This window comes from Suncus etruscus, chromosome 4, assembly GCF_024139225.1.
Source record: "Suncus etruscus isolate mSunEtr1 chromosome 4, mSunEtr1.pri.cur, whole genome shotgun sequence".
NCBI classification, from domain to species: domain Eukaryota; kingdom Metazoa; phylum Chordata; class Mammalia; order Eulipotyphla; family Soricidae; genus Suncus; species Suncus etruscus.
The window spans coordinates 103,285,165-103,299,029 of NC_064851.1; the positions used below are offsets into that span (position 1 = coordinate 103,285,165).

General features: G+C 47.8%; 1 protein-coding gene across 1 annotated transcript in view; it reads left to right on the top strand.

The window, feature by feature from the left end:
- KIF13B (kinesin family member 13B) overlaps window positions 1–13,865 on the top strand; it is a 156,290-nt gene that overhangs the window by 122,742 nt on the left and 19,683 nt on the right. Inside the window, 5 exon segments of the mRNA XM_049771160.1 lie at window positions 879–971; window positions 4,811–4,963; window positions 6,099–6,176; window positions 7,324–7,377; window positions 10,959–11,067. Coding sequence (XP_049627117.1) covers window positions 879–971; window positions 4,811–4,963; window positions 6,099–6,176; window positions 7,324–7,377; window positions 10,959–11,067 — 487 coding nt within the window.

The following is a 13,865-nucleotide window of genomic DNA, read 5'->3' on the forward strand; positions in this document are numbered from 1 at the left end:
TTCAGAGGGATCCAGAAAATGACCTTTGGGACTGGAGAGGTTAAAAGCTCTTTCCAACCAAGCTGGAAACCATTGAATGGCGAACTCATGTTTTGAGGCAGCTGGAGTCATGGAATCCTAAGATTAGGCAAGGTGATTTCTCTGTGTTCTTTGGGGTGAGCTTTGCACACGTTGGACATACCCTCTGCATGGAGAAAAGATTTCCTGCAAGATTAATAGCCACCCTCCTTATCTTTATGCGCCAATTGTATTCTGCCCTCATCTCTGCTCCCTTCAACCTCTGCAGAATGATTCAAATGAGTCATCTAGGCATTAATCTAACAGTTTGGTTCTTCACTGTGCAAAGAGCGCAGTCAGCATAAACAATGACCAGGCACTCTTAAATCATCCTCTGGAATGATCCGGCTTCGGTCGAGAAGTTAATGCCTGAACTTGTCAATATTCATGGTACGAGATGTCTATTGTGCTGCTGAAAAGGAAAAAAAAAGAAAAGAAAAGAACAAGTGTCTGAGAGCCACTAACGTCCCCGTCACTGGACTAAGGTCCAGCCACTAAGGTCACCAGAGGGCATAGAGACTCCTGCTCGGATTGGTGGACCTTTCTGCAGTGGAGAACCCCGGCCATGAGTCACGTACCATCCTCAGGCTCTGTGCTGGCTACTCTCAGGGGTGCCGGGTCCTGTCACACAGTGGTCACCCGCACACTGGTTTTGTGCACTGCACATGGGAGGGGGAATAGGGATTTTCAGGATGTGGCTTTCAGCTCGATGACACTGGAAATAGGTCCTGATTCTTTTGGGTCAGAGCGAATGCATTTTTTTCCTATTACCATAAACTTGTTTTAGGGAGGTGGAAAATCATTTTTCTGTTTTTCTCCAGGGTTTTGCCCAGAGTCTCCTAAAAAAGATGTCTCATCGAAGTTCCATTCCTGGCTGTGGAGTGACTTTTGAAATTGTCTCCAATATTCCAGAGGTAAAGGATCATATGACTTTCAAATTTGCTTAAAATAAACAGGTGGAAAGTGCTAAGACCATCTAAGTCCACTGAATCCAAGAAACATGTATTCTAGAGAAAACATGTTTAGAGAAATTGTATAGCTGCACTTCCTCATCCTAACTCAGTTCACAGTAAAAGGTGCCAGTGATTTGAAGGTTCTGATTTAACTTTGGGGGTTTTGGGGGGTTTGCCTTGCATGTAGAAGGTCGGTGGTTCGAATTCCAGCATCTCATATAGTCCCACAAGCCTGCCAGGGACTGATTTCTGAGCGTAGAGCCAAGAGTAACCCCTGAGTGCTGCCGGGTGTGACCCAAAAACCAAAAAAAAAAAAAAAAAAGAGTTTTGGGGGACCAGAGCGATAGTACAGCAGGGAAGGCATTTGTCTTGAACACGGCCAACTGGATTTGATCCTTGGCATCCCAACCTACCAGGAGTGATTTCTGAGTGCAGAGCCAGGAGTAACCCCTGTGCAATGCCAGGTGTGTCCCAAAAACAAAAAGGAAGAGAAAAACACAAAACAACGAAAGAAAAGTTTTCTTGGCAAAAGCACATCAATTCCTCTTTATTCATGGAGGAAGTAGAAAACATTGAATCTCAGGAATACTGTCTTCAGAGTCCTTTTATTTATTTATATAAAAAATTTTGGTTTGGGGGCCCTGGTAGTGCTCAGGGGTTACTCCTGGCTCTGCATTCATGAATCACTCCTGGCAGGCTTAGAGAACCTTATGGGATGCTGGGGATTGAACCTGGGTTGGCCACATTCAAGGCAAGCACCCTCTCTTGCCATAGGAGGTGCTATGGTTCTGGTCCCCAGAGTCCCTTTTCTGCTTCTCCTGTACTTGCTTTTACTCTTCTTGTCTCGAAAAGGGCTTTTGTTCTGCAGGCACAGACATTCAAAGGGAAGTGGAGGATTTGAGTCAAAGAAAAGCCTCCTGTAAATGGGCTTCCTGTTAATAATCACTGGACAGGGCCCAGAGAGATAGCACAGTGGCATTTGCCTTGCAAGCAGCCGATCCAGGACCAAAGGTGGTTGGTTCGAATCCCGGTGTCCCATATGGTCCCCTGTGCCTGCCAGGAGCTATTTCTGAGCAGACAGCCAGGAGTAACCCCTGAGCACCGCCGGGTGTGACCCCCCCAAAAAAAATTATCACTGGACATTTGTGTTCTGTTGACTGTTCTCATAAAGGAAAAAAAAGGGAGAAACTTGAACTAGTTTTTGATTTGAGGGTTGTTGTGGGGGGTTTTGGGGATCTTTCTTTGGGGGATTGTTTTTGGACCATACCCAGCGATGCTCAGGAATTACTTCTAGCTCTGCACTCAAGAATGATACCTGATGTTACTGGGGGGACCATCTGGGAAGCTGGGGATTGAACCCAGGTTGGCTGCATGCGAGACAAGCACTGTCCTATGACTCCTGTTTCCTAATTTTGGTTTTGAAGCCACACTTGGTGATGCTTAGAACTTATTCCTGACTCTGTACTCAGGGGTCACTCCTGGCAGGCTCGGGGGACCCTACGGGATGCCAGGGATGGAACTTAGGTGGGCCACTTTCAAGATCAGTGCTCTCGCCTCTGAGCTATCGCTCTGACCCCAGATGGAAAAGTTCCATATCTTAGTGTGGGAGCATGGATCTGTCCATCAACACTCACTTTGCTGGGCTTGGGCTAGCGCAAATGTTAAGGTCGCAAACCTTGCCTGCTCCCACCCTGGCTCTGTTCCTGGCATGTGTCCTCTCTGCCCCAAGACACAACACCAGAAAAACTCACTTTTCCCCTCTTGCTAAGTAAGACAGGCCTGTGTATGTTCCTTCAGACATTGCAAAGTGTGCTTTGCCAGGCAGTGTGTAGAACAGGCTACCAGAGTCTAGATGCCCGAGTTCTGGTCGCCACTCGTCAGCTAATTAAGTGACTCTCCTCATTTTTTCATCCAGGAAATTAAGGAATTTTTTTTCCTCCAAATCTTTTGTTTGTTTGTTTGTTTGTTTGTTTGTTTTTTGGGTCACATTCTAGCAGCGCTTAGGGGTTACTCCTGGCTCTACACTCAGAAATCGCTCCTAGCAGGCTCAGGGGACCATATGGGATGCCAGGATTTGAACCACTGTCGTTCTGCATACAAGGCAAATACCTTACCTCCACGCTATCTCTCCAGCCCCTTTCCTCCCAATCTTATTAATTACCCTAAGAGACAGTAACTTTATGAACTTTGACCATCTTCCAAATTCTTCTGTATTATATCTGCTTTAAGAATTATTTAATGGGGCCAGCGAGATGGCGCTAGAGGTAAGGTGTCTCAAACTCAATGTACCAGGGGGCCGCAAGAGGAAAAGTCAGGGTGATCCTTGAGTGCAAAGTCAGTAGTAAGCCTTGAACATTGGGGGGTGTGATCCAAACAACTAAAACAAAACAAAACAAAAAAAGATTACTCTAGGGCAGGGCCACAAAATGTTGTACGGAGGGCCACGAGTTTGAGACCTCTGACTTGCAAGCGCTAGCCAAGGAAGGACCGCAGTTCGATCCCCCCAAGCGGTCCCCCCAAGCCAGGGGCAATTTCTGAGCGCTTAGCCAGGAGTAACCCCTGAGCATCAAACGAATGTGGCCCGAAAAACGAAAAAAAAAAAAAAAAGAATTATTTAACATTCTAAAATATGTTTGAGGTGTCTTGTCATTAATAAAATCCCAAATTATGTGGTTGAGTTGTTTTCTCTGCAATATATATATCACACACACATATATAATAACACTTTCCCCCTGATAGGCAGCCCTTTAAGATACAGTGGTGGGGGATGGAGAGATAGCACAGCAGTAGGTCATTGCCTTGCATGCAGCCAGTGGTTGGTGGGTTGAATCCAGGCAATCCCATATGGTGTCTCTCCCTGTACCTGCCTGCCAGGAGTAACCCTGAGTGTGCTACTGGGTGTGACCCAACAACAAAAAATAAAACAAAAAGATACATTGACATATGAATCTAGGTTATTTTTTTCCTTTCTGACAATCAGATAACAAATTTATAAATAAAGCACCTAACTTTCCCTGAGAAGGGGGAAGGAGAATTGCTTAGGTGCTGAGTTTGTGGCAAATAGGGAAGTGCCCAGAGGAAAGGGTGCTTTGCTACACTCTGTCTAGTCAGCGGAGCAGGCAGGACGCCCCCTGCAGGTAGAGTGGGGATTTACCCCTCAGCCTTGCTCTGCTTCTAGTCCTCACCCCAGCTGAGTTGAGGGTACAGATCAGGCTGCCCCTGTTTTCAGCCTCTGTGCCAGTGTTTGCATGCCTTCTGTGGCTAATGGACCCCAGAGTCTGCCCCTCCTCTTCCTCATTCCTCTCTCTTGCTTCTCAAGACTCATCTCCCTATGTCTTGGGGCTGTGATGTGACCCCAGTGTGTGCTCCTATTTCTTCTGACCTGTCCTGAAAAGACATAAATTTGTTTGTTTGGGCCAGAGCCATAGCACAGTGCAGAGCATGTTTGCCTAGCCTACAGCTGATCCACATTCGATCCCTGGTATTCTATATGGTGCCCTAAGCGCATCGCCAGCACTGGCCCCAAAGCCACAAAACAAACAAAAAATTGCTTTGTTACTCTGCCCTGTTCTTTTAACTCCAAGCCTTTAGAGATAAGGGTCAGGTTGCATTAGCCTGTCCTCATTTATTCCATGATTTCTGGAGGGAAATGCGCCGCTTCCAGTCCCACCAGCTGGCTTGAAATTGTCACATTGGACTGTATTTTATTTACTTCTTTCCAAGCATGTCCTTCGGGAAGCTTGTGTCCTGTTCTCTCAAGCCACCGGCCCAGCTCTCACCTGCACCTTTTCTCTCCCCAGGATGCCCAGGGTGTAGAAGAGCGGGAAAGGCTGGCCCGCATGGCCGCCAGCGTCAGCAACACAGGCTCCGCAGACTCGGAGGCCTACATCGAGAAGTACCTACGGAGCGTGCTGGCTGTGGAGAACCTCCTCACACTGGACCGGTTGCGCCAGGTTGGCCTGAGCTGGGGAAGGGACCCTGGGGGTCTGGCCTGCCATGTCCTGGTGGGGAGGCATGTTTGAGCATGTAGCTGTAAGTGATGTCCTGTTCAGTCTGTGTTAGGAGAATTCTTCTCAACACTTCATAGCATCTCGGTATTTTCTTTTATTTTGGGGGGGAGGGCCACATTCAGCAATGCTCAGGGGGTAACTCCCGGCAGTGCTCAGGGGACCATAGGGAATGCTAGGGATCAAACCTGGGTCAGCCACATGCAAAGTAAATGTATAACCTGCTGTGCTATCTCTCCTGATTCCAAATCTCAGTATTTCCAATGTCAGCAGGGCAGAAATGTCTCTTTTTTAAAAAGTCAGTCTCTTTTTTAAAAAAATTTAAAAAATCTTTAACTGAATCACTGTGAAACCCACAGTTCCAAAGTGGTACCTGATTGACCGTGTCAGTCTTACAATGTCCAATACCCTTCTGCGGGGCACATTTCCCACCACCAAGGTCCCTCAGTTTCCCCTCCCATTCTCTTCCCTGCCTGCCTCTATTACTATTTACTCTTGCTGGCTAGTGTCATTTTCAAAATTCCTTGATATGGGAGGTAGTATGATTGCTCCAAATCTACATGCAGCACAACCCATTGACGGGAACCTACTGTGATGAGATGGATCAAGCCCTCAGTTCAGCTCAGCCTCTGGAAGGAAGAACAGGGGTACACGCAGAACTAAGCCTCATTTGAAAACCAAAGACAATAAAAATAGAAAGCTGAGGCAGGAGCCATAGCACAGTGGGTAGGGCATTTACCTTTTAAGCAGCCAACCTGGGTTCAATCTCCAGCATCCCAAAAGGTCCCCTAAGCCTGCCAGGAGCAATTTCTGAGCACAGAGCCAGAAGAAACCCCTGAGCACTGCCAGGTGTGGCTCAAAAACAAAGAAGAAAAAAAGCTGAATGGGTCTAATTTTCACACCCTGGCCCCCAGGGCTCCCTGGGGCTCCTCTAGGCCACTGCCCCCTGAGAAAAAGAATGAGTAGAATAATCTAGAGCAGTGGAATCACTCAGGTCTCTACTGCCAGGTCCAGGGGTGTGGGGATGTGAGATGCCCCAGAGAGGGACTAACAGTTCCTCCTTGTGTGCTTGCTGAGCCAGGAGGTGGCTGTGAAGGAGCAGTTGACGGGAAAGGGGAAGTTGGGTCGGAGAAGCATCAGCTCACCCAGCGTGAACCGAGTGAGTACCCGACCCTGCGCCCCTCCACCCAGCCTCAGGCCCCTACACCTGCTTCCCTGCTTGGATCTGTTCAAGTGCCTGCCCACTGTTCCACACTGTTGGGCAAGTCTCCACAGAAGCATCTCTCCTCCCACCCGATTCCTCAGCAGCACTGACCACAGACAGGTCAGGTCAGCAGAGAGCGCTGGGTCCTCAGAGCCATGGGCACGGGCCAGCCAGAGCAGTACAGACAGAGCTGAGTCATGTAGAGCGAGAAGCTGAGCTCACAGGCCAGGCAGGTCTGACTGAGTGAGAAAGTAAATTAAGTTTTTTTAAAACTTAAGTAAATTAAGTTTGTGTTGGAACAGCATGTTGAGTTTGCCGGATTTTTTGTTTTTTGTTTTTTTTTGGGCCACACCTGTTTGATGCTCAGGGGTTACTTCTGGCTAAGTGCTCAGAAATCGCCCCTGGCTTGGTAGGGACCATATGGGACTGTGGGGGATCGAACCGCGGTCCGTTCCTTGGCTAGCGCTTGCAAGGCAGACACCTTACCTCTAGCGCCACCTCGCCGGCCCCTGAATTTTTCTTTTTAGAGAAAAGTCATAGCTTATGTGCAGAGAAAGTATGTTCACAAAGAAGTTGTCTCTGCTTTATCTTCTTTTTGGATCCTGGTCTCCAGGCGCTGCTGAGAAATTCCAGGTCTTTGAGCTTTTCTGCTTCCCTGGGCCTGAGCATTTGTTTGTAGGGTAACAGTGGGTGCTCCTGGCATCTCTGTTTGCTGTGTGACGCCTTTCAATAAATATCAAATTGTGCACACTCAGGTGTAGTTAGATGCAGATTTAGCATCCAGGACCCATGGCTTCCACCAACAGCCAGAACCCATGCAGAAAGATTGGAGGCATCCTGGGGTCCAAGAACGGGGCCTGGACACAGGCTTCTTCCCTCTCCTGCCCCCCTCCCAACCCACAGTTGTTGCTCTGTTCACAGTATCTGCTCTTCTACGAACCGTCCCACTTCAAATTGTGGAGCTTGAATTCGGGTTACAGATGGGGTCTCCCCCAGCTCCGTGGGGTGTAGGTCTCTTTTCTGGTCTGGATCCTGATCATTTCATGCTTCTATCCCACACATCACTTCCCAAAGGACTAACCTATCCCTCTCTCCTCTGCAGCTGTCTGGGAGCCGACAAGACCTTATCCCCACCTACAGTCTAGGCAGCTACAAGGTGAGAGTTAAAGCCGGGCGAGCTTGGGGCTTCTCTCATCATGGGAAATGTCCGAAGCACCAACATTGTTTATTAGGAGAAGTGAGGAAAATAGGGGACAAATGTTTTGTAGCTGGGATGGATTCTTGGGTTGAACAGTCAGTGTTTCTTGCCATCTCATGCAGAGACACACATGGGGAGTTGGATTTCTTTATCTTTGTTCTAACTTGATGTCCTGACGATATCATTGATCATAGCGGTCCCATAGATGTCCCACACCAAGGCATCATCTTGGTGGTTGGTTGGTCCTGGGGGCTGGAGGCTACAGAGTCTCTTTTAGTCTTTGTCTGTGAGGAGATAAACAGTCACCTCCCCCTACAAAAAGGGGATGTGCCAGAGAACAGGGAAAGGAATAGGTTAGAGACTTAAAAGGAAAAGATCATCCATTAAAAAACGAACAGCAACGGGCTAGAGTGATGGTGCAAGCGGTAGGGTGTTTACCTTGCATGCACTAACCTAGGATGGACCACGGTTCGATGCCCCAGCATCCCATATGGTCCCCCAATCCAGGAGTGATTTTGGAGTGCATAGCCAGGAGTAATCCCTGAGTGTCACCAGGTGTAGCCCCAAAACAAACAAACAAAAAGAACAGTAATCAAAAAGTTGGGGCCGGTGAGATAGCATGGAGGTAAGGCATTTGCCTTGCATGCAGAAGGATGGTGGTTCGAATCCTGGCATCCCATGTGGTCCCCTGAGCCTGCCAGGACAGATTTCTGAGCATAGAGTCAGGAGTAAACCCTGAGCACTGCTGGGTGTGACCCGTCCAAAAAAAGTCAGTGGAGTTTGCTATTCGACTTTATTATTGTTCATTATTCTACGTTCTATTTTTTGTAGATGTTTGAAGCTTATTATTATTATTATTATTATTATTATTATTATTATTATTATTATTATTTTTGCTTCTTGGGCCACACCCGGCGACACTCAGGAGTTACTCCTGGCTATGTGCTCAAAAACCACTCCTGGCTTAGGAGACCATATGGTATGCTGGGGGATCGAACCGAGGTCCATCCTAGGTCAACCATGTGCAAGGCAAATGCCCTACCACTGTGCCACTACTCCAGCCCCTGCCTTACATACTTCTGACTCTAGTTTGAATCCCTGGTACCATATAAGATCCCCTAATATCACCAGGGCTCACTCCATAGAGCATAGAGCCAGCATTGACCTCTGAGCACTGCCAGGTATGGCCCCGAAACAATGGCCAAAATAAAACTCTATTAGAGAAATGTTTGCAGTGTTTGCAGTGCTGTGATTGCCAGTGGAGAGAGGCTGACAAGGTCTGGGGTGTGCTGGGTCAATGTTTCATTCACCCCCTTTCTGCCTTCCACCGCTGGCTGTGTGTTTCTAACCCTGGGAAATAGCCTCAGCCCAGTGTTTCTCACTGGCCTGGTCTGACGCAGGGAGATGAGTGGGTAGTTTGCCTGTAGGGCCGTCAACCATAAATGTTGTAGATGTAGAAGCATCTCCAGATGTAATGGGGCACAGAGAAACAGGGCACCTGTAAGCTCATTTGTCTGCATTGTCAAGGGCTTGCCACAGGCTTCAGTGGGCTCCCAGAGAGAGTGGAGGTCCCCAGGGTAGACTGAAGCCTCCTGGGCTGGTGGGTGGGCAAAGGGACTAAAGCCCCAACTTGCCCATGTGTCCCTTTCCCCCATTATTTGGTTTGGGATCAAGTGGACAAATTACCTTTTTGGAAGGGCAGTGAATTAAAGTGTGACTTTTGTTTTTACTCACTAACTAGCTGGAAGCTTCTCCTATGGAATGTACTGACTTATAGGGGTTTCCAGTTGCTTTATCCATAACTGCATCTTCCCAAAATCTCACCGAAGAAGTTGTCTGGGAAGCTCAAAGACTCGTGTTTATTTTTTTCCCTTTTCTTTTGGGGGTTTCCTGCCCTCAGTCCTCAGAGACCCAGGGAGAGGTAATCATTCCTTTGGGTTTTCCTGATGAGTGGGATATCTGCTATCCTGCTACCTGTTGCCCCCCTCCCCTTTATGCTATTGCTCCAGCCCCCTTATCTCAAGTTTCAGAAGTGGAAACCCCGAGTCTGTGTCCCGGTTACCATCGAGCCTACAGTATACAGTGAAATCTTCTAATCTGGGGTGTGGGGCCCACACCTGGCAATGCTCAGGGCTTCCTCTGGCTCTGTGCTTGGGGATCACTCCTGGGGGATGCTCATTCCTGGGGACCACATGAAGTGCTGGGATGGAGCCCAGGTTGGCAACATGCAAGGCAAAATGTCCTCCCTGCTGTATTATCACTCCAGTCCCCGAAATGGGACACAGACAAAATAAGTTGGGCAGATAGTCAAACTCAACTATGCAGAGAGTGCTATGATTATTCAGCTGGTATGTGTCTGCAACTTAATCGTTTTGTTGTTGTTTTGGTTTTCTGGATTTGTTTTTTTGTTTTTGTTTGGTTTTTGGGTCACACTCAGGAGCTACTCTTGGGTCTGTGCTCAGAAATCGATCCTGGCCACCACGGGGGACCACATGGGATGCTGGGACTCGAACCACCATCTGTCCTGGTGCAAGGAATGCCCTATCATGCAACTAATAGTGATTAAAAAGTGAATGGTGGGGGCTGGAGATATAGCATGGAGGTAGGGCGTTTGCCTTGCATGCAGAAGGATGGTGGTTCAAATCTTGGCATCCCATATGGTCCCCCAAGCCTGCCAGGAGTGATTTCTGAACGTAGAGCCAGGAGTAATCCCTGAGAGCTGCCGGTGTGACCCAAAAACAAACAAACAAAAAAAAAGTGAATGGTTTGGACATTCCCGCATCTTTTTTGTTTGTCTGTTCTTATTTTTTGGGCCACACCCAGCAGCACTTGGGTTACTCCTGGCAGACTTGGGACCATATGGGACGCTGGGGATTGAAACAGGGCCAGTAGCATGCAAGGCAAACAAGCATGCAAGTCCTCCCCACGGAGCTATTGCTCCCACTGTCTCTTCATTTACTTATAGCATCTTGGATGGGAACACATCCAGAGCAGGAGGGAAGAGAAGCAACGTTCACTTATGGTGTCAGACAAAAATCTGCAATAAAATAGTGTCAGGGGCAGGTGAGCAGAAGCAGAAGGGAAGAAGGTTTCAAAAGGAAGGTTCTGGAGTCAGAGAAATAGTACAGCGCAGAGGGAATTTGCCTTGCACGTAGCTGACCTGGGTTCCATCCCCAGCAACACTCCATCGGGTCTTCAGAGCCCTGCCAAGAGTGATTTCTGAGCTCAGAACCAAGAGTAAGCCCTGAGCACTACTGAGTGTGGTCCAGAAACAAAACAAAACAATTAAAAATGAAATAAAAAAGAAGGTTCTAGGAGAATGAAGTGTTCCTGTATCTGTGGGGATTAAACATGGGATGTTCCTCTCGGGGAAATTTGTCATCCCCACAGTAACAGCAGGCAAGTGGAGCAAAACAGAGCTCACCATCAGATGTGACCTGCTCCACTGACTGTGGGGATGCACCATAATGGCTTTCAGAACGTGCCCGTCTGTTCCACGGGTCATTTGCATTAGAGTGACCTCCCTCTCCTCCTCACAGGCCCGGTGGGAGAGCCAGCAAGATGTATCCCAAACGGCAGTTTCCAGAGGTCCAGCTCCCACTTCGTCTCTCCCTACTTGTCCCCCAAATCACCACAGTCCAGATCCAGGCAAGTGATGGTCCATCTGCCTTCGATGCCGACAGTGTCACTGGTCACACCCTCTGTCCTGTCCATGCTGAGCCCCCCACTGGAGTTTGGAGAACTGAGTATCCCCAGCATTCCCATAAGAAGGTGCCTCCAGACATTAAAAGATTTCTGATCAATCCCACTGGATTGTGATGTTCCATTTATCATGCAGGTTTCTGTTGGCCAGTGCTTCTTGGAGGTGCCTCACTCTGTGACAACACACTTCTGTCATGGCTTTCCATCCTTGTCTCCCACAGTCAGGACATGGGGTCTGACTCTTCCTCAGCTCGAGGGTGGCCAGGAAACATTCTCTGTCATGTTTATCACTGCAAGTACCAATGTAAGCATGGCCTCACGTTGCTCTTAAAATGCTTCACAGAGGGCCAGAGTGGTAACGCAGCAGTAGGGCATTTGCCTTGCACGCATGAGGATGAACCTCAGTTTGATCCCCAGCATCCCATATAGTCCCCCAAGCCAGGAGCGCATTTCTGAGCGCATAGCCAGGAGTAACCCCTGAGCATCACTGGGTATGATACCCTCCCAAAAAAAAATGCTTCACAGAATTCATCAAGAATGTCATCTACAGGGCTGGAGAGATAGCGTGGAAGTAAGGTATTTGCTTTGCATGCAGAAGGACTGTGGTTCAAATCCTGGCATCCCATATGGTCCCTCAAGCCTGTCAGGAGCGATTTCTGAGTGTAGAGCCAGGAGTAACCCCTGAGCGATGCTGGGTGTGACCCAAAAACCAAAAAAAAAAAAGAATGTCATCTAGAGGCCTGAGCAGTAGCGCAAGCAACAGGGAAGTTGCCTTGCATGTGCTAACATAGGATAGATCATGGTTTGATCCCCTGGCATTCCATATGGTCCCCCAAGCCAGGAGCGATTTCTGAGTTCATAGCTAGAATTAACCCCTGAGCGTCACCGAGTGTGGCCCAAAAACCAAAAAAAAAAAAAAAAGTCATCCAGGGGGCCGGAGAGACAGCACAGCGGCGTTTGCCTTGCAAGCAACCGACCCAGGACCTAAGGTGGTTGGTTCGAATCCCGGCATCCCATATGGTCCCCCGTGCCTGTCAGGAACTATTTCTGAGCAGATAGCCAGGAGTAACCCCTGAGCACTGCCGGGTGTGACCCAAAAAGTCATCCAGATCTAGACGTTCTCTTGGGGAAGATTTTTACTTTTTTTTGGAGCGGGGGAGATTTTAAAGGGTGGCCTCAACTTAAAAAAATATTTTGTTTGTTTGTTTTTGGGCCACACTCAGCAGTACTCAGAGGTTATTCCTGGCTCTGCTCTCAAGGATCACACCTGGTGGGTCAAGGGGCCCATGAAATTCTAGGATCAAACCTGGGATTTCTGAGTGCTCAAACTCCAGTCTGTTAAGCATCTTCCTGGCCCTGGATATGTGTGTGTGTGTGTGTCTGTGTGTCTGTGTAAGGTGTTTTGGCCACATCAAGTGGCAGACACCAGGGCACCAGGTGGTCCAGAATCACCTGCATGCCAGGGCCACACCTCTGACCATGGACCTTTGAGTTTTAGATAGACAGACAGACAGACAGACAGATGATAGATAGATAGTTAGATAGATAGATAGATAGATAGATAGATAGATAGATAGATAGATAGATAGATAGATAAACAATCCTAATCTATGCTTGTCTGACCTTCCAGCATCATGCCTGCACTCTTCTCCCCTCTTCTGTGTTTCTCTTCTGTTTCCACAACTATGTCTGTCATTCATGCTTTTAGCATTTGCTTTCAGTGATAAGCTCTTCGCATCTTCTATGCATTAATCTAGACCCAGGGTCTCAAACTCAATTTACCTGGGGGCCGCAGGAGGCAAAGTCGGGGTGAAGCAGGGCTGCATAAGGGATTTCACTTACTGAATATTTGCAATAAAAAATCGCATTAGTAAGAAAAAAATCACAAAAAATAGCATTAAACATTTGCATACCCCGAACGAAACTGCTCAAGGTATGTGAATGTTTAATGCGATTTTTTTCTTACTAATGCGATTTTTATTGTGATTATTCGGTAAGCGAATAATCGCAAATACTGCGATATTTGAAGGCTGACTGCAGGCCATAAAATGTTGTACCGAGGGCCACAAATGGCCCTCAGGCCGTGAGTTTGAGACCCCTGTCCTAGACCCTATAAATGTTAAAAGGACAATCGAGGAACATGACAGAATTGAAGAAGATAAAACTTGTGGTATAGCTGAAATTTAAAAAATCTTCCCATTCCAAAACACTAAAAAGTAAAGTAAAATTGCAAATCTTGCAATTGTGGAAAATATCAGGCCTAAAAGTTGACAGAGTAACCCAGTGTACTCTAAGTCATCCCTTCTGCCTTCTCTTCCACAGGGTCACATCTCTGCTCACTATGTGTGTGTGTGTGTGTGTGTGTGTGTGTGTGTGTGTGTGTGTGTACGTACCCAGTGGTGCTCAGGATCAAACCTGGGTTGGCTGCATGCAAGGCAAAGTAGTCTGATTTCATATCTGAAAAACACTTTCCTCTGTATTCGTTGGGACAAGGTTGTAAAGAGTTGGTGTTTTCGCCTTTGAGGGTGTAGCACCCTCTCCCCAGGGTTATTTTGAAGCATAATTTTCACTCTCCCCTCTTAAATGTCTCCCACTCTCCACTGCTGGTCCTTCTCTTCTTCTTTACCTTCTCCTCCTCTTCTTCACCTTCTCCTCCTCTTCTTCTTCCTCCTCCTCCTCCTTTTCCTTCTCCTCCTCCTTCTCCTCTTCCTTCTTCTCTGCCCCTCCCTTTCTTCCCCCTCCCC